Raw genomic sequence first — 26,267 nt, 5'->3', positions numbered from 1 at the left:
CCAGGGCAGTAAAATAAACAAGTGTGTTAAGGTGCAGTGCTTAGAGAAAGTCGTGAACGCGCTACCACACAAACCATTATTTTATGGGATTTATTGGGTCAATAATATTTTCCTAAGCACTGATTTTGCTTACGTCAATGAACTTCAATTCATTGACAGTGTCGTGTCACCAACAAATCTTTCTTTAGAGGCGGATCTTTTCAACCCTCTGTTCAAACTATTTATTTAAAATGAGATGAAACAACACAATTATTGAGGTTTTTAGTGGGAAAACTTAAATATTTTATGTTCAAACCACTTCAATTTGTAAAAACTAATAAATTAACTTAATTCCTTCAAGTTCTCCCAACACAAACAAATATCAACGTGTACCCTACTGAAAAAAACAGCTTAAACCAGCCTAGGCTGGTTGGCTGGCTTTAGCTGGTCAACCAGGCTGGTTTTAGAGAGGTTTTGGCCTTTTCCACACTGAAAAAAGTGTTGCATGCAGAACTGTTGCAAACAATTTATTTATGTTGAATTTCAACAAACAAATTAAGTTTAATAATGTTCAACTTAATTTTTTTGTTTAAATTCAGCCCAAATAAATTGTTTACAACCACTTAACGTAAAAAAAAATGAGTAAATGCAAGGAATTATCTTTAAATAATTTTTTTCAGTGCAGGCTGGTTTCCAGTCATTTCCAGCCTGGTCTTAGCTGGCCAGGCTGGAAGCCCAGCCAAAACCAGCTATGTCCAGCTTAAACCAGGCTGGTCAAGCTGGTTTTAGCTGAATTTAGCTGGTCATTTCCCAGCATGACTAGTTAAGATCAGGCTGGAAATGGCTGGAAATCAGCCTGGAAATTGCCAAAATCCCTCTAAAACCAGCCTGTTTGACCAGCTAAGACCAGCCAACCAGCTGGTATAAGCTGTATTTTTCAGCAGGGGCAACATTGTGAGCACGTTACCACTTTGACATCTATCAGATGTTGAATTTTGGTTGCCATACCCAATGAATAAATGTCCGTATTTGACGTCAATACACTCTCAGAAATAAAGGTACAGGAGCTGTCATTGGGGTAGTTGCTTTTTAAAGGATACATATTTGTACCCAAATAGTCCACAGTGGTACCTAAAGCTGCATATTAGCACCCAAATGTACCTAAAAAGTACCTTTGAGGTACCATTATGGACCCTTTAGGTAAAAACAGCTCCTGTACCTTTATTTCTGAGAGTGTATGATGTTGGTTTAAGATGATGGATCAAAGCTGGATTTTGGTCACTTTCCAACACAACCTAAAAGCAACAAAAAATCAACGTCACTTCACGTCATTATTGGACGGCAAAAAAACATTGTCCTTAGAAGCTGGCGACCTAAATCTAACATACACTCTCAGAAATAAAGGTACATGAGCTGTCACTGGGGTGGTAACTTTTCAAAAGGTACAGTTTGTACCCAAAAGGTCCATATTAATACCTCAAGGAAACAAATCAGTACCTAAAAAGTACAAAAGTGTTCCTCTTTAAATTTTTAGATACTAATATGTACTCTTGAGGTATTAATATGGACATTTTAGGTACAAATTTGTACCTTTTGAAAATGTACCACTCCAGTGACAGCTTGCACCTTTATTTATGAGTGTGTATTATTAACATCTTATGACATTGTGTGTCTTCACGGTAGTGTGTGTAGTGAAGTTCCAGCTCAAAATACCACACAAATAATGTTTTATAACTGTTTGAAACAGCACCTTTTAGGCTTTAATACTAATTGTGGAATTTTGGTGGCTGCCACTTTAAATTCAGATGAGATTATGCTCTTTTTTTTAAAGAGGGCGGAGCTACAAATGTCTGTGTGTCAGCATAGTGGCAGATTCAAAAACAAGACTAAGGGCGTACTCACACTATGTATAGTTGCTTTGAACCGTGCCGAAGAATGCTTGTCCCCCATCCCCTCTGCCCCAGCGGCCAGCACTCACATTGCATCCGAGCAGGAGCACGCTTACATCATCGATGATGCGCTGGTCAGTTTAACAGAAGAGAAAGCGCTCTCGCTGAGCACAATGGAGATTATACAGTTACATAATCAAATAATTTGCTGAACAGATCAGACATTTTTGACGCTCATAAAGTCCTCGTGCTGCAGATATTAGGAAGTTTGCTAAAGGTGCAGCTGTCGTGCAGTGAGGGGTTTGCATCTTTAATAAACTACGGCAGTTTGTATTCATTGAACAGTAAAGGTGCTTTCACACATGTGATCAATTCAGTTGTTCCGAAACAGAGATTACAATTGTTACATTGTTGCTCTTTGCTCTTGGAGCGGTTCGCGATTTAGAGTACTCACAAAGTTTCTAATCGGACCAAAAGAGCTAAAACAAGTCACATGCGAGTAAACTCTCCTCACATTGGTCAGAGTGTCAGGGTTTATTTTGCAGCGTCCCGCTAAACTGTCAGGAGAGGTGGTGGTTTGGTGGTGATTGACAGGGTGCGCGCGACGTGTCTGAGAAGAGATGCGGTGGGGAGGGGTGAAAAGGGTGCGCGACGATGAACTATTTGAGGACCGGGAGGGAGAAGCGAGATTACCGGGAGTTCATCACTCATTTGCGGGCATCCGGAGACTCGCAAAACTTTCCACCATACTCATAATTCTCTCTTTAGATAGCTGTAAGCCTTTACATATCCATAAAACACTGTGATGTAACCGCGCTCGGATTGGATCGCTTTCTCACTGCAATCGAACCGCTCCAGGGGAGCCCATCTCATTCAATCAATCTCGGAGCGATTACTTTGGCGCGGAACAAAGCGCGATTGCCCTGTTCACATATACCAAACGAACCGCGCTAACTGGGCAAACGAGATACGTTCTGAAACAAAAGTGTAGGTGTGAAAGCACCCTATATAAGAATGATTAATAAATTCATATGAAACAGTCCCTTAAAAGTCACGTCTCGTCTTCAGTTTCGGGCTTCCCACCTCTTCCATTTGGGGGCCAGGGCCAGCCAACTGAACCGCGCCTGAGCCCGATTTAGAGTACTCACACTTCTCAAACGAACCGGGAAACACGCCTGAGCACGGTTCAGATAGCATAGTGTGAGTACACCCTAACTTCTTATGCTGACGCAATCCACCTCTGATGACACGTACAAACAGAGATTGTCAAAGTTTTTCTGCAGACTGTTTTTATGAAGTGTGACTATAACAAAATTAACTCAATGCATTTTTACCATTATAAGCTGGTAATATTTACAGACTCTTGCCACACAACTGTATCTAAACACCTTATAAACGAGATGATTGCATAATACTGTAGATCCCCTTTTAAGACTGATGCTAACACCTTTAGATTTCATGGAAACTTCATAGTACACTTTTTAATCACCTATATTAGACCCAACATTGGGTTAAAACAGCCCAGCATATTTTTATGGTGTAGAAAATAAATTATATTAGTTTGAAACCTCCAGTTGAAAAGGTCTTGATAATTCTGTCCTCCAGCCTGGAAAACGTGTTCACTTCATTTAACGAATCAGCCCTGTCGGCCTGAGATAACTAAAGGTTAGGGTTCGTTTTCTGGTCATCTAGTGTTCTGTTATCAGTCATCAGTGTTTTCCTTCAGCATTGAACATGCAGTGGATCTTGCGTTTGCCCTGTCAACCCATCCTGACCCGCCTGCGAACTCAGTCAAATTAAGATAAGACACCGCTTTATGACTTAAGAGCCAATAAACCAATTCAGTGATAATTAGACATTTCGACAACAGAATCCATTTATGGCTCCATATCTATTCACTGATTATCTCTTTAAAATCACAAAGCTTAATACAACACTTGTGATCAACACTTAGATATAGTTAAATGCTGAATTATTAGCCCTCCTGTTGAATTAGTTATTATTTTAAAACATTTCCCATGTGCTGCTTAACAAAGCAAGGAGAATTTTCATAGTATTTCCTAGTATATTATTTCTTTTAGCTTGGCTGGAATTGGCTGGGAAAAAAGAAGGTCTGCTATGGTCAATATCATTAGCCCCCTTACGAAATATATTTTTTCTATTGGCTACAGAACAAACAACTGTTGTTCAATGATTTGCCTAATTAAAACAACCTAACCTTAACCTTTAAAAAAAACTTTTAATTGCACTTTTTATTTCTTTGACAATTAAAATGTATTTATTTTTGACAACAAGGGACAGTGCACAATAACAAAGTCCCTTTAAGGCAAGTAATTTCACTTGGTGGCCATCTTTGAAAATCCTCTCGGGCATTCTGTCTGAATGGGGAAACATCAAATTCTCCAAAAATGTTAGCCAGACTTGCGATTGAATTTTACATTAGGAATCATCAATAAAATTAAACAACAACTGTCTCTTTACTTCCATTTGCAATCGTCCAAATCACACAAAATCTGCAGAAAATCACGTCTGGTCCAAGTCCCTCTCTCAGAGTATTGTCAGTCTATAGCAATCGATGATTGGCTCCTGTACTAGAAGGCAGGCTTTTTGCACCATATAGGAACTGATGATTGGCTCCTGTACTAGTAGGCGGGGCTTTATTCACCATATTGACAGTTACACTTTTCCTGATTCAAAAAGATACGAGTGCCATGTCTTGTGTATTTTATAGTCTTTGACATTAATTAACATTCCCTAAGGATGCAAATGTACCCAAATTAGCCGACCCATGCTCATTCTGAAATATATACATTTATATAAGTTTCTGGAGAGCATCAATTAGGTCCCAGGAGCTGTTTTTTTGTAGTTTTTGTTTTCAGGAATCCACAAGAGGCCGCTGTGTATGCTTTTGGAGATTTCAAAAATTCTTTGGTGAGTGCCATTAGCCCAAAACTAGCTTTCATTAGTGGTCCCTTTGACAGATGTTATAGGCCAAATGGGTTTTATTGTGAAGTGGTGAGTTACTCCAAATAAGTAATCACGTTAATTACATCATTAAAACTGTATTTAATTTACTTTTATATTAATTACTACATCTGAAAAGTATTCAATCATTAAGTAATTTAGTTACTTGACTCAATGCTTCTGAAAATCCCTATAAATCTCAGTGAACAGATAGTAGAAATCAAAATAAGGTCTTTTTTCTTTATTAAAAAATAAGTGTTTTAATATCAAACATAAACACTTTAGTTAGCAAATATAATGACAAAAGTTACAATTATGAAACAATTCAAAACAATGACACATTAATTTAATTAATTTCTATTTGAATTCATTGTTTCTTAAGCACATTTAATCATCTTGTTAAACTTCTTTAGTTATAAAGAATAATATAATTATTATGCAAAATATAATAGTTTTAACAACAAAAATTATGATTGATATGCTTCTCTGAATTGATTTATAAAGAAGATTGAATTTCTGGGTTGTTTTAACCCAACATGTCAAAAATGGGGAAAAAAATGTTGGGTTTATTTTTTAAAATGACATTTAAATTAAATTTTTTTAACATTTGACCCAGCATTGGGTTAAAAGAACCCAGCATTTTTGTGCAGTATTAAGCGAGTACATTGTAAGTAATTGTTACATAAATATAAATAGTAATCCCATGCTTTCATTTTTTGTGCATAATTTAGTCTAAAGGACATTCTAGATTATTTTAACTCAAATTGGGTCAAATATGAACTAACCTAAATGTTGGGTTATATTTAGGCACATAAATAATAGAAAAGTTTGTTTTGTCCATAATTTACAAAAAAAAAAAATGGGTTGAATTTTTATAGAGCAGCTACTGCATACAGTTGCAGTATAATTTGAGAGGGGTCTGGATGCAGACCTGGTGCAGTGCAATCTGAGCTGCATCCAATGCTTTTTAATGAGCTCACCTAACCCCACCAATAACCCTACCCGTCACAGTGACATCACTCACTCCATTGAGTGCATTGTGTCTGACATTGCATCGCTGAGTGATGCAATCTCAGCTTGCATCATAAAGGCTGCATCCAAATACTATTGTATAATTTACGTAAACCTGACACTGGAAGCATAAAGGAAATTAGTTTACAACTGTGATTTTGTTTTTAAAATAAAAAATAAAGGAGTTTTTATATACAAAATGCATTATAGAGGCATGCTTATTTACACATGTTATGATGCAGAAGCACAGCAGAGATGCAGAAATACGTATCTTCCCAAGACTGTGCCTGAAAGTGTCTGTTTTTGAGCGGTCAGAAATGTGAATGTTGTGCTGCTGTTAATGAAGGAGAACTGAAGGCTGGACAGATGGAGTTCGGCAGCCAGAGCTTCTGTGCAAAACCCAAATACTGCAATCCACAAACAGGAGAAATGTCAGTCACTTGCAATAGTATTTGAATATGCAAATTACATAAATTTAGTGATTAATATTACAATAATCGTCCCTGAATTAAGACAATTGTAAAAATAATTAAAAGAAATAAAAAAACATGATATTAAGGAATACATAATGTGATTTATTTCAATTTATTTTAAATAAATCATGTTTGTTTAAGTGCATGTTATGTAATAAGCCTGTTATTCTATTCTATTCTATTCTATTCTATTCTATTCTATTCTATTCTATTCTATTCTATTCTATTCTAATATTACTTTATACCCACTATGTACTATATAATAATAACTTAATGTTCAAAATAATAATGTTATTAATAGTAATTGCCCACTAAATATTGAGTATTATGCAGAGCATTACATGCGGCCAATCAAAGTGTATATATGTATGTATGTATATGTCATCATTTTACATGTTATTATTACTATATTATTTTACGATACATGATTTTTTTTATAGCTTATCTCACCATGACAATAACATTAATTATTAACATTAATATTTAAATATGTAACATATTATTTAAGGATGATTAATGTTTACCGGCAGACAGAGTGGAGCAGTGTGTGTGTGTGGAGTGTGTTTCTGGTCTGTCGTCATTGTTAAAGGTCTGTGAGTGGCTTTAGCTTCACTGCGTCTCCACTTCGCTCTGCGGTTCTGGAACCAGATCTAAGAAAAAAAAAAATAGAATAAATAAATAAATAAATAAATAAATAAATAAATAAACAAACAAATAAATGTATTGATAATAATAAATACAGTTGGTTGAGTTACATGTCAACCTAATTATTATATTATATTTTTTATTATATTATATGTTTCAGTGTTTAGGTGTTTGAGTGTTAGTGTATGTTACTGTGTGTGTGCGTCTGTGTGTGTGTGTATTCGTGTGTGTTAGAATGTGTTAAAGTGTGTTAGTGTACCTGCACTCGTGCTTCAGTGAGCTGTGTGCGGCAGGCGAGAAGGTCTCGGGTCTGGACGTCTGGATAGTGTGTGTCCTGAAAAACTCTCTCCAGCTCCTGCAGTTGAGTTACAGTGAAGGTGGTCCGAATCCGGCGATGACCGGAGCCACGCCCCGACTCTTCACAGACACATTAATACACACATTATATTAGTAAATAAACATTATATATAAGCAAATAATAACAAACAATATATAATAATATGTAAATAAATAACATTATATAAGTAAATAATAATAAACAATATATAAGTGAATAATAGCAAACACTATATAATAATCCGTAAATAGCAAACATTATATAAGAAAATAATAACAAACAATAAATAATAATATGTAAATAAATAACAAACATTATACAAGTGAATAATAACTAACAATATATAATAATAAGTTACAGTAAATAACAAACAATATACAAGCAAATAATAATAAACAATATATAAGCAAATAATAACAAACAATATATAAGCAAATAATAACAAACAATATATAGGTTACAGTAAATAACAAACAATATACAAGCAAATAATAATAAACTATATTTAAGCAAATAATAACTAACAATATATATTAATGTGTAAATAACAAACAATATATAAGTAAATAATGACGAACAATTTATAATAGTTAGTTGCAGTGAATAACAAACATTATATAAGTAAATAATAATAAATAATATATAAGCAAATAATAACAAACAATAAATAATATGTTACAGTAAATAACAAACAATAAAGGCAAATAATAATAAACAACATATAAGCAAATAATAATAAACAATATATAAGTAAATGACAACAAACAATGTATAAAAATGTACAGTAAATAACAAACAACATCTAATAAATGATAGCAAACAATATATAAGCAAATAATAACAAACTATATAATAATATGTAAATAACAAACAGTAAATAAGTAAATATGTTAATAAATGATTGAATAAAATTTTATTAATATTAATGAATAAATAAATAAACAGCAACAATTGAATGTATAGAATTTTTAATTCATTCTTTGTTTATTAATGATACAATTACAATATTTACAATAATATTAATCTTGCTCTGTGTGTTTTAGTTAGTGACTATGAATTTGTTTTCAATTTAAATAATTAGTTTATTCATTCATTTTCTTGTCGGCTTAGTCGCTTTATTAATCCGCCGTTGCCACAGCGGAATGAACCGTCAACTTATCCAGCACGTTTTTACGCAGCCGATGCCCTTCTAGCCGCAAAACATCTCTGGGAAAAATTATATCTGATTTAAATTAACTTTAACTGGAATCGAATAAAATGCAATAAATATTTATACTTAGTTTTTTTAGCTGCATAATAAAAACACCAATAATAAGAAACAACAAACAAACATACATAATCAATGAAAAAATACACAGGAAAACTACCAAAAATGTAATTTAATTCAAATATAAATATATTTTTCACTATATATAGATTATTATTTGTTTTTGCCCACAAACATCTCAAAATTGAAAACCTGACACATGCACAAAGCTTTGCAGGAGAAATATACCTGTGCATTGGCTGGCTTTAGCAGTGTCCGTCTTCACTTTCCTCACTTTGCTTTCTGATTTGTCTTTCAGCACTGAAGGTTTTTTCAGTATCTCCTCAATGGAGTGCGAGAGACGTTTGGCTTCATTATTTGTCGTCTCTGTGTGTTCCTTCAGATCCACATCAATTAACTGCATTCTGGCTTTAAAGCTTTTCTGTAATCGAGTCCTAGTTAATATAAGTGTGTGTGATGGTAGGATTGAAGCCTTCATAGGAGGGGCAGCAGATTTATTACGTAACAAAACAGATCTGTCGTAAAAATGCACCGCCTTATCTGGTTAGCTGCTGAATGTTTTACATAATTTACAAGTTTATACAACAAATAAATATATGTTTTTTTATTTACTTTTCTTGACTTTGATAGTACCATTGATATATTTTGATACACTGTAAAATGTGCTGGTTTCCACACAATCTATGTGTGTTGGGACAGCATGAAAGAATTGAGTTAACTTATTAGTTTTCGTAATATTAAGTGGATCGAACATGAAATTATGCTGTCCCAAAATCAGCTTATTTTATATAAGTAGCTTGAACAAACAGCAGTGTAATTGATTTAAGTGTATTTAATGTTACATTATTATCAGTATTATTGTTTACAATTAAATGCTTTGTGAATATCTTGCATAATGTTTTATTTTTTTGTTAGATGTACGACCATATAGGTAGAATTAACTCAACATATTAAACAGTGGGTGTAGATTTGACCTTACAGGACAAAATAATCCTATTATCATTCTATATGGTAAATATATTGATTATATTAAAATTATTACCCTTATTATACTATTGTTATTATAATAGATTAAAATATTAGATATCATGTAACATGCACTTATCATAATATTGGCATTAATAACAATTTTAAAGTGCCATGAATATTTTATTTATCAATAATCAATCATTTGAGTAGCCTACATATGCTATTGTTCTTATTATATATTAAAATATTTAGATATTAGCATGCACTTATCATCATATTGTCATTAATAACAGTTTTGAAGTGCTATGAATATTTTATTTATCAATAATTCATAATTTTAGTAGCCTATATATGTTATTGTTCTTATAGATTAAGATATTTGATATTATGTAACATGCACTAATGATAATATTGTCATTAATAACTATTTTGAAGTGCTATGAATAGTTTATTTATCAATCCACAGTTGCCCTGTAGTATTTTAGGAGAGCATATTATATATATATATATATTTTATCTAAACACAAATCTAAATTAAAAACAAATACTGCGTTTTTATGGACTCGGCGCATTGCTTATTGTCATTTTATATAGCTGATATATCGATTATAACCATTTAATAGGCTATATATGTTATTATTCTCATAATAAATTAAGATATTAAATGTTATGTAGCATGCACTTACTATAATATTGTCATTAAAAAATATTTTGAAGTACTATAAATTTTTTTATCAATCCACAGTCAACCTGCAGTATTTTAAGAGACCAAAATAATATATATCTAAAAATCTAAATTAAAAACAAATACTGTGTTTGAGTGGGCTTAGTGTTGATTTTTGCATATAATTATATGCAAACTGCAACATTTGAAATGATTCTGTAAGTTCTAATGGAACATTTAGTCATTTTGAATGTTTTTTTAAATATACAATTATGCATTGAGTATTAACTTGCATGATGACTTTTTGAAACTATGTAAGTAGAATTTATTAAAATATTATAAATATTAAAATAAACAGTGGGCGTGTCTTGTACAAAAGCGCTAGAGGGGATACAGCTGTGGCCGGAAATTAACGTTAATTATTCATATAATTTATATAAAATTGCACAATAATTACATTTAATTCACGTCTACCCCACCCCAGCCCTAACCCCAATCCTCATCATAGTAACTCAAAAAACTGTTATTATACATAATATTATTCATATTATTAATTAAATGACTCATAAAAATGCGTTTTAGCAATGCCTACCTTACCCCAACTCTCACAGTATCATAAAATAACAATTATTGTTGTACAATATCGAAAAAAACAAAACAAAAGTACTGCTGTATTGAAACGTGATGCTCGACGACGCCATTTTGGAATTTCGATTCAACGGATGACATTCCGATAGTATTCGTTGACAACTTAAAAAGCAGTTAAAAGGTAAAACACCAATCTATAAACGATAAGGCAAAAAACTTTGATTTATTACCTTGCTGTACTTCTAATTTTAGTATGTACTCCTGGCGAGATTAGCTAGGTGATTTCGGATAGCAATTTTGCACACGTTTTCGGTCAACACTGTAACGTTGCGTAAAATAACGTCAGATCTGTAACGTGATCCACGAGGATTAAAGCATATGAGATAAAAATCTACCGACTATCTGCATTTTATTTAGTTATTTAGTTCGTTGTATGCAGATTTGATGCTCATTTTGACGTTCAGTAACGTTAAGTTAGCTATGTAACTTATTTTGATCAAAATGTTGAAGTCCCTGTAACGTTATGGCAACGAGATATACTTGTATCTTTCTAGCATCTGTTTGCACTTCCAAGTAGGCATATATATGGACTATAAAGTGGTGTAGCAACCATTATAGACGATAAAATAATTTAGAAGTGAATGGCTAACAGTTTTCAACATATATTCAACAAAAATACATTCAAAAAGCTCTGAAACCTATAAGTGTGTGAGTAAACTTTCATTTTTGGCTAAAACTATCCCTTTAAATGCGATCTGCCTGGTAATATTTGTTAATTCTTTGCATTAATAAGCTGTGAAAGGCTGTTTTTGCTTGTAGTGACTCGTTTTTATCGACAACAGCGCCATCAGGTTGTAAACTGCAGAGTTGCACTCGACAAGATGCTTTATATTTTGAATCACGTGACTTTTAGCTTTTATTTGAAACCACGCCCACCGAACGTAAGACAGCCAATCTTATGCCTGGGAATAGTCACACACACTTTAATTTATTAATATAGATTTTAAAATCATTAATAAACATCTATACTAGTGTAATAAAGAAGTTATCATTCATATTTCCCCTTTACCTGTGATATATAATAGTATATATTAGTACAATTTCCTTGCAGATAATATCAATTTAAAAATACTGCAGATAATATTAAGTAGGGTTTCATCATTAGCAAGTAAAAAACTATACCTGAAATAATATAAAATAAGAACATGCAAATGCAGCATTTCTCATTTTTAAATCATTTGTACTTAAGTAAAATAAGTAGTAAATGAAAAAAATAACAGTGAACTGAATATTTAAATACTATATAATAATAATTATAGTAATAAAAGTAAAAACTATTTTTAAAAACTTAAAAATATATATATTTAAAAAAACAAAAACCTAAATAAAAATATAAATTAAAGCTATAAAATTAACCCTGGTGTGTGTGAGAACAAAAAAGTCAGAATCAATAATTCCAGTAATTCACAGACACAAAACTATAAATCCACAAGCAGAGCTGAAAGTGTTGAGGATCTTCAGGACTAACATTAATCCATTTTTCAGGAGAAACTATTGGAGTCTGTCCACCCTGGAGACACCAGAGGGCAGTACAACATCAAGAGCCCAGTGGTTTATGGAGAGAAAATGGAGAAGTGACACTCAGGTGAGGCTGAAATGTGTAGAAATGAGCAGCATCGACATCTCATTATATTAAATCCTGTTCTGATACAGTATGTGGACATATTTATATCTTCAAATAAAGAAAAAACACTGTAGAAATATTCATTTATTAGTGTAATCATGTTCACTAAACAGAAATGTTTGTTGTCTAACTTATTTTAATTAACATAATAACAATTAAAACTATAATTATTCATTAGTATTATTCACAATAATTATAATAATATTTATTTTAATATAGAATAATATAATTTTTTAAAACAGAATACTACATAATGCATTAAATATCATTCTTTTTAATGGATATTATTAATGTCTTATATATTCTGTATATTTGTTAATGAGTAAAAGGTTCATGTTCAAAGTAGCTCTTAATTATTTAAATTATAATGTTATAAAACAATCATTAAAGCATTATGAATATAAAATCTAACAATTATTCACCTCCTTTCTAATTATTTTTATTTAGATTTAATAGTTTTAGATTATTCACCACAACATTTCTATTATTAGTTTTATTTTTATATATAAATTAGATTATTACAATTACAAAAATAAATTAGATAAAATTTACTCTAAAGTATTAAATGATAAAAAAAATCTATATTAGTAAATTATAAGATTTATGTAATATATAATTATACTTATGAATACAGTATATTATAATTTTGTGTTCATTTAAATATAAATATATATATATATATATATATATATATATATATATATATATATATATATATATATATATATTCAAGCAAAACAAATATTCAAAGTATTTGAAATTTGTATTTTATTTGAATATTACAATTACAATATTTATTAAAATGTATAATAATTAAATATTACAATTATATATTACAATTATATATATATATATATATATATATATATATATATATATATATATATATATATATATATATATATATATATATATATATATATATCAATCATAAATTTAATTTTAGTATTTCTTTTACATTTGGTGTGGTCTAGTATATTTAATTAAATCATAATATTTTTCTGCATATACTTATGCTAAGAATATGCTATTATAATAACAACACAAATTATGCATTTAAAATATTGTCAAAAATTAATACTGCATGCAAAATATGTTTTTATTAGTCATCAAGCTGAATCAAAATGGTTTACATTATTCTTTATATAACATGCTTATTGTTTATAAAGGGTCTTTCTATTCCAGTCATACTGCACATTCTGCACAAAATGGATTATTGTAAGAAAATATGAGCATTTTCTTCCTCTGCTCTCATGTTTCTGCTGCTCTTTTGACAGTCGACCTTTTCTCCGCGACGGTAATCGGTGTCTCTGCTGCTTATTTCTGCAGACTGAAAAAACTGAATGCGTTTACACATTCAATTAACATACAATCCATTTTAAGCTTGAGCGAGAGCTTACCTGACAAAATAAACATATTATCATTCATTTTATAATAGGATGTCCGCGGGCTCTTAAATAGTATTAAAAGTTGATAATTCAATGTAGAGAAATTATAATATGAATGATAATAAAAGAATAAGGCCCTTAAAAAGTATTAAAAAGTCTTAAATGCTCTTTTGCAAGGATATTCAATCTGATATCATTTTTGATTATGCAGTGTATAGTTGTATTTTTCACGTTAACGCTAACTTAACTGCCCTTTTATGAATATAAACATCATTAATGCACAAAGATGATGGACAAATAGCGTTTGCAGCCCGTCTCTGCGATGTAGTTATCATTACTCACAACTGACGTTTAAATATACTCATTTCAAAGCATTTATTCAACAAAAAGTAATTTATTTAACAATTTGTGATGACACGATATATATTTTAAAGACACTGTAATACTGTGTTATGCAAAAATTAAATTCAAATGCATTTTTTTCTTGCTCTAAATGTCTCCCCTCCCAAACGACACTCTCACCTTAAGCTTGCCCACTGTTAAGTGCATTACGTGGACGTAGCAAACTTACAGGGTTTTTTTTTCTGAAACAATGGGTAGGAGAGTCTCTGATGTGATCGGGGATGAAAGAGTGAGACACAAAGATTACACAGATATATAGCTTGTCTACGACTCTCAAGTGTTTATTCAGAGGCCGGTGTTAAAAGGTAATCTGTACGGAACACCATTGTGTATGAAATATGGTTAGTCTATGTTAAATATTAAAAAATATCTTGTACTTTAAGCCACTTTTCACTCTTTTCAGTTCCAATGCATTGCAGTGTGAGATACTGCACAAATGCAATACTGTTACAAATTTCCATGCAACCTTTGCACAATAAACACTGAATACTGAAAAGTTAATGTCAGTGTCATTTGTTAACTGTTTGTGATTCAGCATTGGCTCATGACCACAGAGCTGTCAGTGCCTGTTGGCTCTTTCGCTAACAGTTGGCATGTCGATGGCAGTCGATTCAGCGAAGGTCGAACGCAAACAACTCAAGAGCTTTGACTTTGGCACAGCTTGATGGCATTGCATCTTCCAGGTGGAAGCATTTGAGCGAACGCATTTCATGCAACATTAAAGAGAGCCTGCAATCAGTCTAAAGTGCACAAAGTTCCTTCAGAATCTCAGAGACGTTCAGTCTGAGATCAATGTTCAGATGACTAATTCTACCTTCTCTCATTCCTCATCTCTTATACCTTTGTTCATTCATTGCATGCATGCAATCTTCTTAAAAATGCACATAAAGCTATTCTATATTTTTTTTAATTAATGTGTTGTGCAAAGAAAATGGTTAATTCAGACCATTTTCTGAAATATACTTTTAATATAACCAATATAATTTAATATAAAACATATTAAATAACCTCAAAACCATCAGAAACTACCTTTCAATTCCTTTCTGTCTTCATTTATGATTTAATTAATCTGTTTGTAAAAAAAAGCTCTGTTTGCACGATTTGATGAACCCTCGTATCCAAATACTTTATAAATACTATTTATTTTAAAATAATAAAGGTTCAATAAACTGTTGTTTATTGTTTTTAGAAAATATCTCAAATCTTTTTTTTCAGACAGGCCTTTGTAAAATTAAAGTTCTAAATGGCTTAAAACAGCTATTACTAATCTTATTGCAGACTACTAATCAAATCCCTGGCAACCACACACTAAACACAATACAACCCCACAATTCCTAAGCAACCATCTAGAACAGAAGATAACTATATAAGAAGGGCAGTGAGTTGCTGCTTTTACTGTACACACACACATTACAGTTATAAATATATATGGAGGACTAATATCAGACTGTTCATTATGCATCGCCTGTTTCTATTTTTGACCATCCTTCACTTGCCTAAAGGTTATACAGTATGATGCACAGATTTCTGTTTAACTAAACAAAACAGGCTAGAGATCAGTCTGCTGGGGGACCCGTTTCATTATTCCCTGGCTAATTGTCCTGTGTCTTTTTTCCATCATCAAATCCTAACGTGAAGTTCTTAATCTCAGTAAAGGCACTGCAGTGTCATTGTGCATTCTGTTCACAGTTCACAGAGGGAGACTCGCTTTGGTGCAGACTGGTGGAGTTCGATAGTCTCAAATGAAAAAATTACATTTTGTTTTTTGTGTCCTGGAGCTCTGGCTTGGCTGTATCATTGAACTACATAACCAGCATTACACTCTTCATCTTTTCTGTTGGACGACCATATTTAAGGGCATACATGCATTATCCCTAGCAACAACCACTCACCTTAGCAACCATATTACAACACAGATACATAATATACTAGAGGAGTACTTTATTAACCACCCAGAGTACCCTAACATACATTCATTTTCCTTCAGTTTGGTCCCTTTATTTAACTGGGGTCGCCACAGTGTAATGAACCGCCAACTTATCCAGCATATTTATATAAAAACACAGCGGATGCTCTTCCAGCTGCAAACCAGTACTGGGAAACATCCATACACATTCACACACATGCACTACTTACAATTTAGTTTATTGAATTCACTTGCACCGCATGTCTTTGGACTTTGGGGGAATTTGGACTCTCGGAATCTCACCCCCACCACCACCACCCCAACCTCCCTGGTCCCCAGCTTTTTGGTACAGTCCCCGGATCACAGACCTTGGAAGTACAGACCAGGCCCCCACCCCGTGCTGCTCAGTTTACCCCTTCCATACCCACCTCACCTCCACCCACACTGCTCACTTTGTATCCAACCTCCCCAACACCAACACCACCACCCCCAATCCCCCCACCAACCCACCGCCCATCTACAAACCCCCCCCCCCCCCCCCCCCCCCCCCCCCCAAGCTCTTCAGTTCACAATACAACCACCACACCCCCTGGTCTCACAGATTTTCAGATACATATGTTGGCAGGTATGGAGGGAGCCCCGGGCTCGAGGATCTTATGAGCTTAGGGCTCTCTCCCGGGACAGCATGCCAAATACGCTTTATAGTAATTTATCAGCTAAGTGTGAACTCTTGAACCACCATTTTGTGCTTAAGCTCAAGATGCTATCCTCAAACCAACATTTTGACATTTTGCACAAATTCATGAGAGAATAATAATGTAATGCATTGTTATCTTCCAGAATATCCCACCGGAGGAAGTGACATCACATATCAACATATTGAGCACGATGACAGGAGTGAGGATCCAAAGGCAGCTTTATTGGCAAAGGGGAGGATTGAGACAGGCAGGGTCAACACAGGAACAAACAACAATATCCAAGGTAAGGCAAAGCAGTCATCCGGAAAACAGGCTGGCGTCAGAACAGGTAGGAAACATCTCAGAGCACAGGTAGGACACAAAATCACAAGACAGGTCCATGTCCAAACATAAAAACCGGCAAAGAAACTTCACAATGACTGTGTCAAATTGTGGGGTGTGTAGTCCATGAGAGAAGCAGGGACATGCCTTTTCTATCAGTTTTTATAACAAATGTAATTAACAGACACAAACTGCATTTTTACTAATAATAATATAAATAATACAGAAGATAAATGTTTGATGCAAAAGTTTTATAACTTAGTAGGTTAAGCACAGACGTAATTATTTTATGATAATTGAAGCTGTCTGTATAATTCAGGAGAGAAATATAGTCACAAATAGATATAATGGAAGTTAATATTTTCAGGACAAAATGTTATTCACATACAAGCATTATTTTATATACAGCTGAGGGCAAAACTATAGCCCTCATTTGAAATACATATTTTTTATTTAAATAATAATATATTTTCTTCTGGAGAAAGTCTTATTTGTTTAATTTTGGCTGGATTTATGGGTTTTATTTAAGCCATTCATTTGTGTTGCATACACACCGGACTTATTTCACACAACGTATTCTTGTGCTCAAATAAATCACTCATACTATACGTTTCTGCCTATTAAAAAAACTAAAATAGACTAAAATAGTTGTTGGAAACCTTCAAATCACAAGACATTGTCTCAGAAAAATAATTCCAGGAATTTCTTTTGCATTATATTGGTATCAAATTCAAAACATATACTCAGGAGATATTTGGCTTTTGACCTATTACTTTTCTGTATTGCTCCAGGACTGATTTTATATATTTGTTTATGAAATAATAAAATATTTAGTGTGGTGCAATTTTTAAAAGTTACTTAAGCATCAATAATTTATTTTCATTATAAACTCTAGATGATAGATAATATAGCCCAAAGTGTCTTTTTTTCAAAGATACATACTCCGTGAATGTAGCCCAAATTACTTTTAGTTTTTAGTTTTAGTTTCATTTTTGAGAAAATGTCTCTGATGGTGAGGGAAAACAGGACACCGATATAGCCTCGTAAAACGGTTTGCAGAAATCTCATTTTGCATGCTATCTTAATCAAAATTAAAATGTAAACTCGTGAAACTTTTGGCTCTTAAGGCATATTTTTTTACATCAATGTTTTCGTGTGTTTGTATATGGAAAAACAAATACTAAACACTACATTTTTTTTCTCAAGACTTCATAATGTATAACTTTTTAATATTTTAGAGCATGAAACTTTCCCTTACCACACTAAAGCCCAAAGTATCTTCTTTCCAATGATACCTAATGAACCTTGTGTTTGTAGCTTACTATTTAAAGTAAGGTAGGTGTAAGTCCCCAAAAGTGAGTGCTGGCTAACAGGTTAAGGTCAATATTATTAGCCCCTTTAAGCTTTTTTTTTTTTTTTTCAATTGGCAACAGAACAAACCATTGTAGTCCAATGACTTGACTAATTTCTCTAACCTGCCTAATGAACCTAGTAAAGCCTTTAAATGTCACTTTAAGCTGAATACTAGTATCTTGAAAAAACTGTTTCATTTAATTTCTTTAAATAAAAAAAGTTTGAATGTTCCCCCAATTTTGGAGTCACCAATTTTTTTGTAATATTTATGTAGCATAACCTATTATTTATAACTACTGGTAGATGATAAGCGCAGTGAGCCTTGCAGCTAAAGTCTGCTTTCTGATGGAGATCTGGGTGACTGTGTTGAATCCTCCAGCAAACTCCTCATGAATGAGGGTTCAGAGGAGACGCTGTCAGCTCACATTCACTCCGGCTCTGATCTCACACACACACAGTTTTTGGGCCCATTAGCCCTGAAATAAAAGCAGAGGTGAGTAAATCAGCTCTCCTCCGTTACCTTCTGTCTTTCAGAATGGAGACGCTAAAGGTTGAGGAAGGAGGGATTACAGATTTAAACGAAACCGCTGACGGCAGATACAAACACACTCGCTTAGTAAATACATTATATATGTACATATATACATTTCAAGTGAACATTCAGTTATTTCTGCTGCTACGTCTGTAAGCTGCTTGTTTACGGAGTACTTTATAACTAGAAGATGCTTAAAGTGTTAGAAAATTCATTCATTCATTTTTGGCTTAGTCCCTTTATTAATCCGGGGTCGCCACAGCGGAATGAACCGCCAACTTATCCAGCACGTTTTTACGCAGCGAATGCCCTTTCAGCCACAACCCGTCTCTGGGAAACATCCACGCACACTCATTCACTACGGACAATTTAGCCTACCCAATTCACCTGTACCGCATGTCTTTGGACTGTGGGGGGAACCAGAGCACCCGGAGGAAACCCATGTGAACGCAGGGAGAACATGCAAACTCCACACTGAAAAGCCATTTGACACAGCTGAGGCTTGAACCAGCGACCTAGCAACCTTTTTGCTGTGAGGCGACAGCACTACCTACTGCGCCACTGTGTCGCCCGTGTTAGGAAATAATATTATAAAATGTTGTAATTGTTAAGTAATTATATAATTTTTAAAAATATATTTATATAAAATATTATTATCGGAAGACACCGGAATGTGTTTACGTTGTCATAATATATCCTATTAAAATTATTATTTAATAAAATTGTAATATAATATTATAATATATATAATATTATATATTTGTGTAGTTTGTTGTCAAACCTTTTTAACACAATATAATTGAAGTGTCTTTAGAATTTAATAGTAACGTTAATATAAATTTTAATTAAAAAAATATATATATTTAAAAGTACATAAAATATAATTTTGAGCTGCATGTTTTAAACTACAGGTTAGGGCTGTGCAATCAATCAAAATTGAATCGCAATTGGGATTTAAAATGATGCAATTATCTGCGATATGAAATACATATGTATTATTTAATTTCCCCCGCCCAGAGCAAATGTGTGACTATCGTCTGTGTGTGATAGTCTTACGAGCCAATTGAGTGAGCACACTTTTGTTTTATCCAATCCAAATTGCACAACCGAACTATGCGGAACGCATGCAATAAAAAAACAAAAAAACAACAACCAAAAAACAGGAAAGTACTGGGATGATGGCACTTGCCACTTCAAAAGCATTAATAAACGAATTAATATCAAAGAAAAACAGGACTTTGGTTTCAAAGCGACAGACACAGAATAAAAACAGGTACAATTGTAAGAATTGTTGGCACAGCACGAGGAAATTCAACAACACCTAAAATGCACTGCAGGCAGCTATATAAGGAGTGTCTTGCTAAAAAGTTAAATGAAAGTATTGCCAGTGACAATCTAGTAGCAAGCAAAAGCAAAGTACAATTTCAGAGTTTTTTCATCCATGTTAGTTTGCTGAGTGTTCTGTATTTTTATAATTAGGTTTTTTTGTTTTCATAAGCTACACTATCTACCTAATTTGAGTTCAACATGTTTACAGAAAGGTAAGGTCATTTCTTTTGTGCTTACTGTTTGCTGTAGAAACAAATGAGTTTTAATTTCTAAATATTTAAAAACTAAGTAAAATGAATGTTTAACTTAAGTAAGTTAATATCTTTTCAGTTCCTTTTTTAACTAGCACTCACTGCATTTTATCCGTGAGAAGCTATGATACAGAATATTAAGCTGAAGCTAAAGTAAAAGTAAATCGCAAATCAAATCGAAATCGTGAAATCTGTCAAAAAATTACGCAATAAGATATTTTCCCCAAATCGCACAGCCCTACTGCATGTTTTATTTTTTCCGTCTATTAAGCTTATGTATTAAAACAACTGAAAAGTAAATCAACATTTACAAAATAAACAACTAAATTACTGCTATTTACATTAAGATTAGATGGTTTATATATTATTACAAACTTTATTTTGAATGTAATTAATTGTTTAACAATACTAATTTATTTCACATGAAAATTCACTGTGTGGCAGTGACGGTGTGAATTCAGTGTACATATACTGAACAAACATCGACAACAGTATGTCAATATGTTATTTAAACACATGCCAATAAATAAATGTACCGGCAGAGAAACTGAAAGTTCACAAAGCAACGGCTGCAGTGTTTTCACCGTGTTTCTGTCAGTTTTTTAGTGTTACCGTTGCGGCAGAGGAAACATGAAGACATGTGCAGTCCATTAGCATTAGCATTAGCACTCGCTTCAGCGTGACGGAGACCCGAACAAACCCAACTGACAGCCAATATGTGCTGCTTTTGTTTATTCCAGCTTTGACTCAAATCTCCCTGGACTGTTTTCATTTCTTAGAGGGTAAATAACCCACGATAAATAAAGAAATAAGACATGTGGCTGGGGAATCGAACACGCGGCTTTAGGGCCACGTACAGCTTTATTGTGTTTTTCTGACAGCATTTGACAACAGTGTTACAGGAGGTTATGATAAAGCGCCTTATGATGAAGAACAGCGTTTGTGTCCTTATCGGACTGAATATAAAGCGTATTTTCTTGTGAAATACCTGCAGTGGGATATTGCAGCATTTCTTCACTACAGTCGCCTCAAGAGCTTTCAGAGGTGTTGGAATTCATAAAATCATTCAAAACCTGTCCTTCATATTCTCAAACACTATAGGAGTCGGATCAAGTCCTGATGTGAATAACAATTACAGTTTCTTTCAAGATATTGATATTTTTATTCAGCCAAGATGCATAACGCTGATCAAAAGTGACAGTGAAAAGACATTTACTCTGTTTAAAAGTTACATTTTACATCAGGCCTAAATTTTAGCATTTGCTTAAACTTGTATAAGTTTAAAGCAAAAGTAACAAGATAATATGTAAATAAAATATGCGAAAAAATATGTAAATAACATAATAATTCCTTACACTTATACAATTGATTGATTGATTGATTGATTGATTGATTGATTGATTGATTGATTGATTGATTGATTGATTGATTGATTGATTGATTGATTGATTGATTGATTGATCGATTGATTGATCGATTGACCGACCAACCGACCAGCATGGACCACGCCACACTTTGAGCTAGACTTTATTGTAGGTATGAAAGGGATGGTAAGGGAACAGTGGGATCAAGGGGAATGGAAGTAAGGATTGACAGTGAACAGGTAGGTAGGACGATTGGGCATTCTACGATGATACCCAGAGACTCAGACTGGGGGTATTGTCTCTGTAATATTTTGGTAGAGTGATTGGACCCCCCCAATTCAACCTAGGAGAGGAGAGGTTATAAGGATAGTTAATGGGAAGCAAGGAAATAGAGGAAGGGAGGATGGGTTCGAGAGAACGAGAAGAACATTGCTAGAGGGATTATAAGTTTTCAGGAAGTAGGTGATTGGTTAAGGAGGCAAAGTGAGGCGTGGTTCCGCTGCTGAACCTTTGATAACAAGTTAACTCCATTAGATAGATAGATAGATAGATAGATAGATAGATAGATAGATAGATAGATAGATAGATAGATAGATAGATAGATAGATAGATAGATAGATAGATAGATAGATAGATAGATAGATAGATAGATAGATAGATAGATAGATTATCAGATATCAGTTATATAGATATCAGTGCTTTGTGAAACAGTATTGTCAACATAAAAGTTTTTAACCGATAAAAATATCTAATAATTTTGAGAATATAATCATAATAAAATGATGAAGGACCTTGTGACACTGAAGACTTTGTTAATGAAGGTTAAGTATATGCTATTATTTTAAAATATAGTCACATAGAAAGCAGATGTTGTAATCATTTTATCATTTAAATAAATCTAAACTTTGTTAATAAGGAAATTTATATAAAATATGCTGACAACTGTTTACAATTGTTAGTTTTTTAGCTTGAATGTTGGAAAAACAGTCATATTTCTCAGTTGGCTGTATTAATTGCTTCATTCTGTGTCTTCAGGTGCTGTTTTTAGTGCGTGTCTATCAGAGAATCTCAGCCATAAATCCCAGCCTAATAAAGCTTACGCTGTTCAGTTTCTGTTGAGTTTGGCCTCAGTGGTGCTGATTCAATCCTACTGTTCTTTTTTACACTTTTTTTGAGTTTGAGCAGCTATATATTACCCGTTTCTATTACTGTCAATGAATTTAAACTAAAATATAGTTTTGTTTATATTTATAGTTTATAATATTTGAAATTAATATCTACAATAAGAATATTTGAAATTTGGAAGACATGTTACTAGACTTTTATACAATCAACCATATAACATTTTACTCAGTGAGAAATTAGAAACTGAGAAATTATCAAATGGTCTATTTTCTGTGTTACGTCAATAGCTTTCAAAATAAAGTCTCATTGCTTTTCTTAAGTTGTAAAATAACCAAGGGATTTGATGTAGGCCTTTCAGTGTAACAGGATCAAAGCCCTTATGCAATCATAAATTAAACTGATATTCATTCGACATTTGTGAAATTATTAAAAGAGACCCCGAAGACTGTCATGATGCAGAAAAGTGACTTTATTGCTCCTGAATATTTGATCATTTTAGTTTAGATACTAAACTTAAATTACAGTAGTAAGTAGTTATGATTAATTTCATGGGTCAAGCACACTGTTTAATATACAGAAAGTATACTGATCATCAGTTATGTAAGCTCAGGTAAAAGTTTTGTAATTCAGTGTAATGTTTTTGTCATTTGGTATAATGCAAATTATTTTTTACAGCACAGTTTGACCCTCAGGTTCCCCTTGTAGCGATGCAAACTACATTTTGGCACTCTGCCTTTAGCCTTTATACACAATTAGCATAATTTCATAGACTTGTACACATAATTAACAAATAATTCTGCAGTTTGTGAGGCCGACACACCTGCGGTGTCACAGTCTGGCCTTGCTGTGACTGTTGTTTGTCCAATGTTTGCTTTGCAAATGCACATATCACTGCACTAATTGTCAGATATCCTTTCTAGCTGATAGTTTCTGCTAATTGGCAATCAACCTCATGCGACTGTTCTTTCGCAGCTGCATTTGTAATTTTAGATTTAATTGCATTGAGGTCAAGAACATCCTTTTGCTGTGTTCTTCTGCATTTTGAGTCGATGTTGATCAATGCAATGTGCAAATCCATTAAAAATAACCAAAACAACATGCATAAATGGAATCTAGCATCTTGTGTTATTGCACATTTTAAAGTACCACATGAAAAATTTATGGTAATTTCCATTTTTTTAAATAGAAATCCCCTATTTGTTAAATATGATTTACATTTACTGACAAAAACAGACATTACACCCATGTGACTCAATAATAATAATAACTTGGTGGAAATTTTCCTAAAGCTGTGCTAGTGTTTCATAAACTTTGTCACTTGTTTTGCTAAATTAGTTCAAATTAATTGAATGAACTAAATTAAACAAAAATTACCAAACTAAATTAATGTATATTTTCGCATACACAAAAATACAGACATCATTTTGCTGGGTTTGACTGTGTGTTGAGTCAACACTGACTAACGCAACATGCGAATGCATCCAAAATAGCTCAGATAACCAGCACACCATTACATGACCCTGGCCTTGCAGGTCATACATAAATGGATGGATTTTTCCAGCACATCTGCTAGGTCAGTCTCCATATCTATGAAAAAGGTGCTGAGATGCAGCTCTAAGAGTGAGAGCAGATAAATACTTTAGGTGCCATTTACAGTGATGAAGCGCAATGGACTGTTCGCCTCCATCTGAGGGATGAATATAGCGAAAGATGCATTAAAAAAAAGAAGAAAAAACTCTGCCCTTCAGAAAATATTTTGATAAATGAACACATTAGGAATCCTGCAAAACCTGTCAAGTACATGCTCAAGCCGCATTTCAACCCAAATAAAACGGTCATAAAATAGGCGTAGTTTTTATGTAACATCTTATTTGTGAGATGAGCCACGGATAAGGTTATGAAGACGAAAATAAAATGCAACGGAAATCAATGCAAAACACTGCAAAAGGCTGAGAAAGGTTGTGCTGGCGAAGGATGAAGTCGCTGACATTTCGATTAGTTCAAGAAAGGTCTTCAGTGTCCCGAGATCCCAGTAGTGCTCAACTTTAACCTCTTGTACAGAATCCTTGTCCATGTCTTTATGATACACAGGTATGGCTAAATGGCTGGATTTTTTATGTTGCAAAAAAAGGCATCTTTTATTAAAATGTATAATTTTAAGGACAGGATGATGAGTGATCTTGAATCACAGCAACATTTAGGTTTCCCTTTACTTGACATTGCCTGAGTAATTCAGTGTTTGCAATCTAATCAGCTCAGATATTTGTTTATTATTTGTTAATCAATGCAAATCAATTGAATGAAAGGCTCAGTGATTTACTCATAAAGATAGTCTGTTGTTTTATTCTTGTTAAGGCTTTCTCCAGAAGAATATATATGTCAAAAGCACATATATGTCTCTAAACATTATTTATTCAAGTTTCAAACATGCAATTTATAATTTATTATATTTTGGTTCTCTGTTTTAATCCATGCTGTAAAGTATCTGTATCATGAATTTCATTCCTATTTCAAACTATTCGCTTTTCTGACAGTCAAGGCATGAATACCTATACCCAAACCCTGGTCTACTCCACAAAAGTTTTGAAATATAAGAAGCAATACGCTATTTTATTTATTTTAGCTTTAATTTCCATTATTTAACTTTTTCAAAACCGCAAAAAAAAAAAAAAACCAGCATAGAGAGACTCCAATAGCATATACAAGGGACTCAAGACAAGGGTATATTCAGCTACAATCGCCTACATTCACAAAGTGCTTTTGATTTGTTCTGGGAACTGGAGCAGAACATCCTGGACTAAAAAAAAGTCTAGCATTCAGAGTCAGCACACTTACACACAGAGACAGGGATAGAAAACAAACATGTCGCCTCATATCACTGCCGTACCGAGATGTTGAGACGTCAGAGAAACTGAGCAGAAGAGTATGATTAGTGTTTACCTGAGGTGTGACCAAATATATCTATTGCGGTATAAGCGAAATCTCCACTGTCACACAGAGTGGAAGAGTCATTTTTTAAAAGGTGTAGGAATGAAAACCTGCAGTGAAATCTCTTCAGAAGCTGCTAATGACAGCCATGGGCAGGTTTCACATCTCCAGATGCCAACAAAGGAACTATGTTGCCAGTG

The 26,267-nt window shown here is 33.2% G+C and overlaps 1 protein-coding gene across 4 annotated transcripts; it reads right to left on the bottom strand.

Moving 5' to 3' along the window:
• Nucleotides 1–4,089: 4,089 nt before the first annotated feature.
• LOC103910251 (intestine-specific homeobox) lies at nt 4,090–11,101 on the bottom strand. 4 transcript variants are annotated; one of them, XM_073946875.1, is made up of 5 exons: nt 11,017–11,101; nt 8,794–8,999; nt 7,221–7,378; nt 6,841–6,966; nt 4,090–6,250 (listed from the first exon to the last, which is right to left on the bottom strand). In XM_073946875.1, exons 2-5 carry the CDS (start codon nt 8,966–8,968, stop codon nt 6,155–6,157), a joined length of 555 nt encoding a protein of 184 aa, XP_073802976.1. In that variant the 5' UTR covers nt 8,969–8,999; nt 11,017–11,101; the 3' UTR covers nt 4,090–6,154. The 4 variants fall into 4 exon arrangements, with proteins under 4 accessions (XP_073802976.1, XP_073802977.1, XP_073802978.1 ...); XM_073946876.1 differs by lacking the exon at nt 11,017–11,101 and adding an exon at nt 10,791–10,925 and having other exon boundaries at nt 8,794–8,986; XM_073946877.1 differs by lacking the exon at nt 11,017–11,101 and adding an exon at nt 10,796–10,925 and having other exon boundaries at nt 8,794–8,986.
• Between the last annotated feature and the right edge of the window lie 15,166 nt (nt 11,102–26,267).

Source organism: Danio rerio, chromosome 4 (genome assembly GCF_049306965.1).
Source record: "Danio rerio strain Tuebingen ecotype United States chromosome 4, GRCz12tu, whole genome shotgun sequence".
Classification (NCBI taxonomy): domain Eukaryota; kingdom Metazoa; phylum Chordata; class Actinopteri; order Cypriniformes; family Danionidae; genus Danio; species Danio rerio.
Note: the sequence above shows the minus strand (reverse complement) of the source record. Positions and strands in the feature narration are given on the sequence as shown.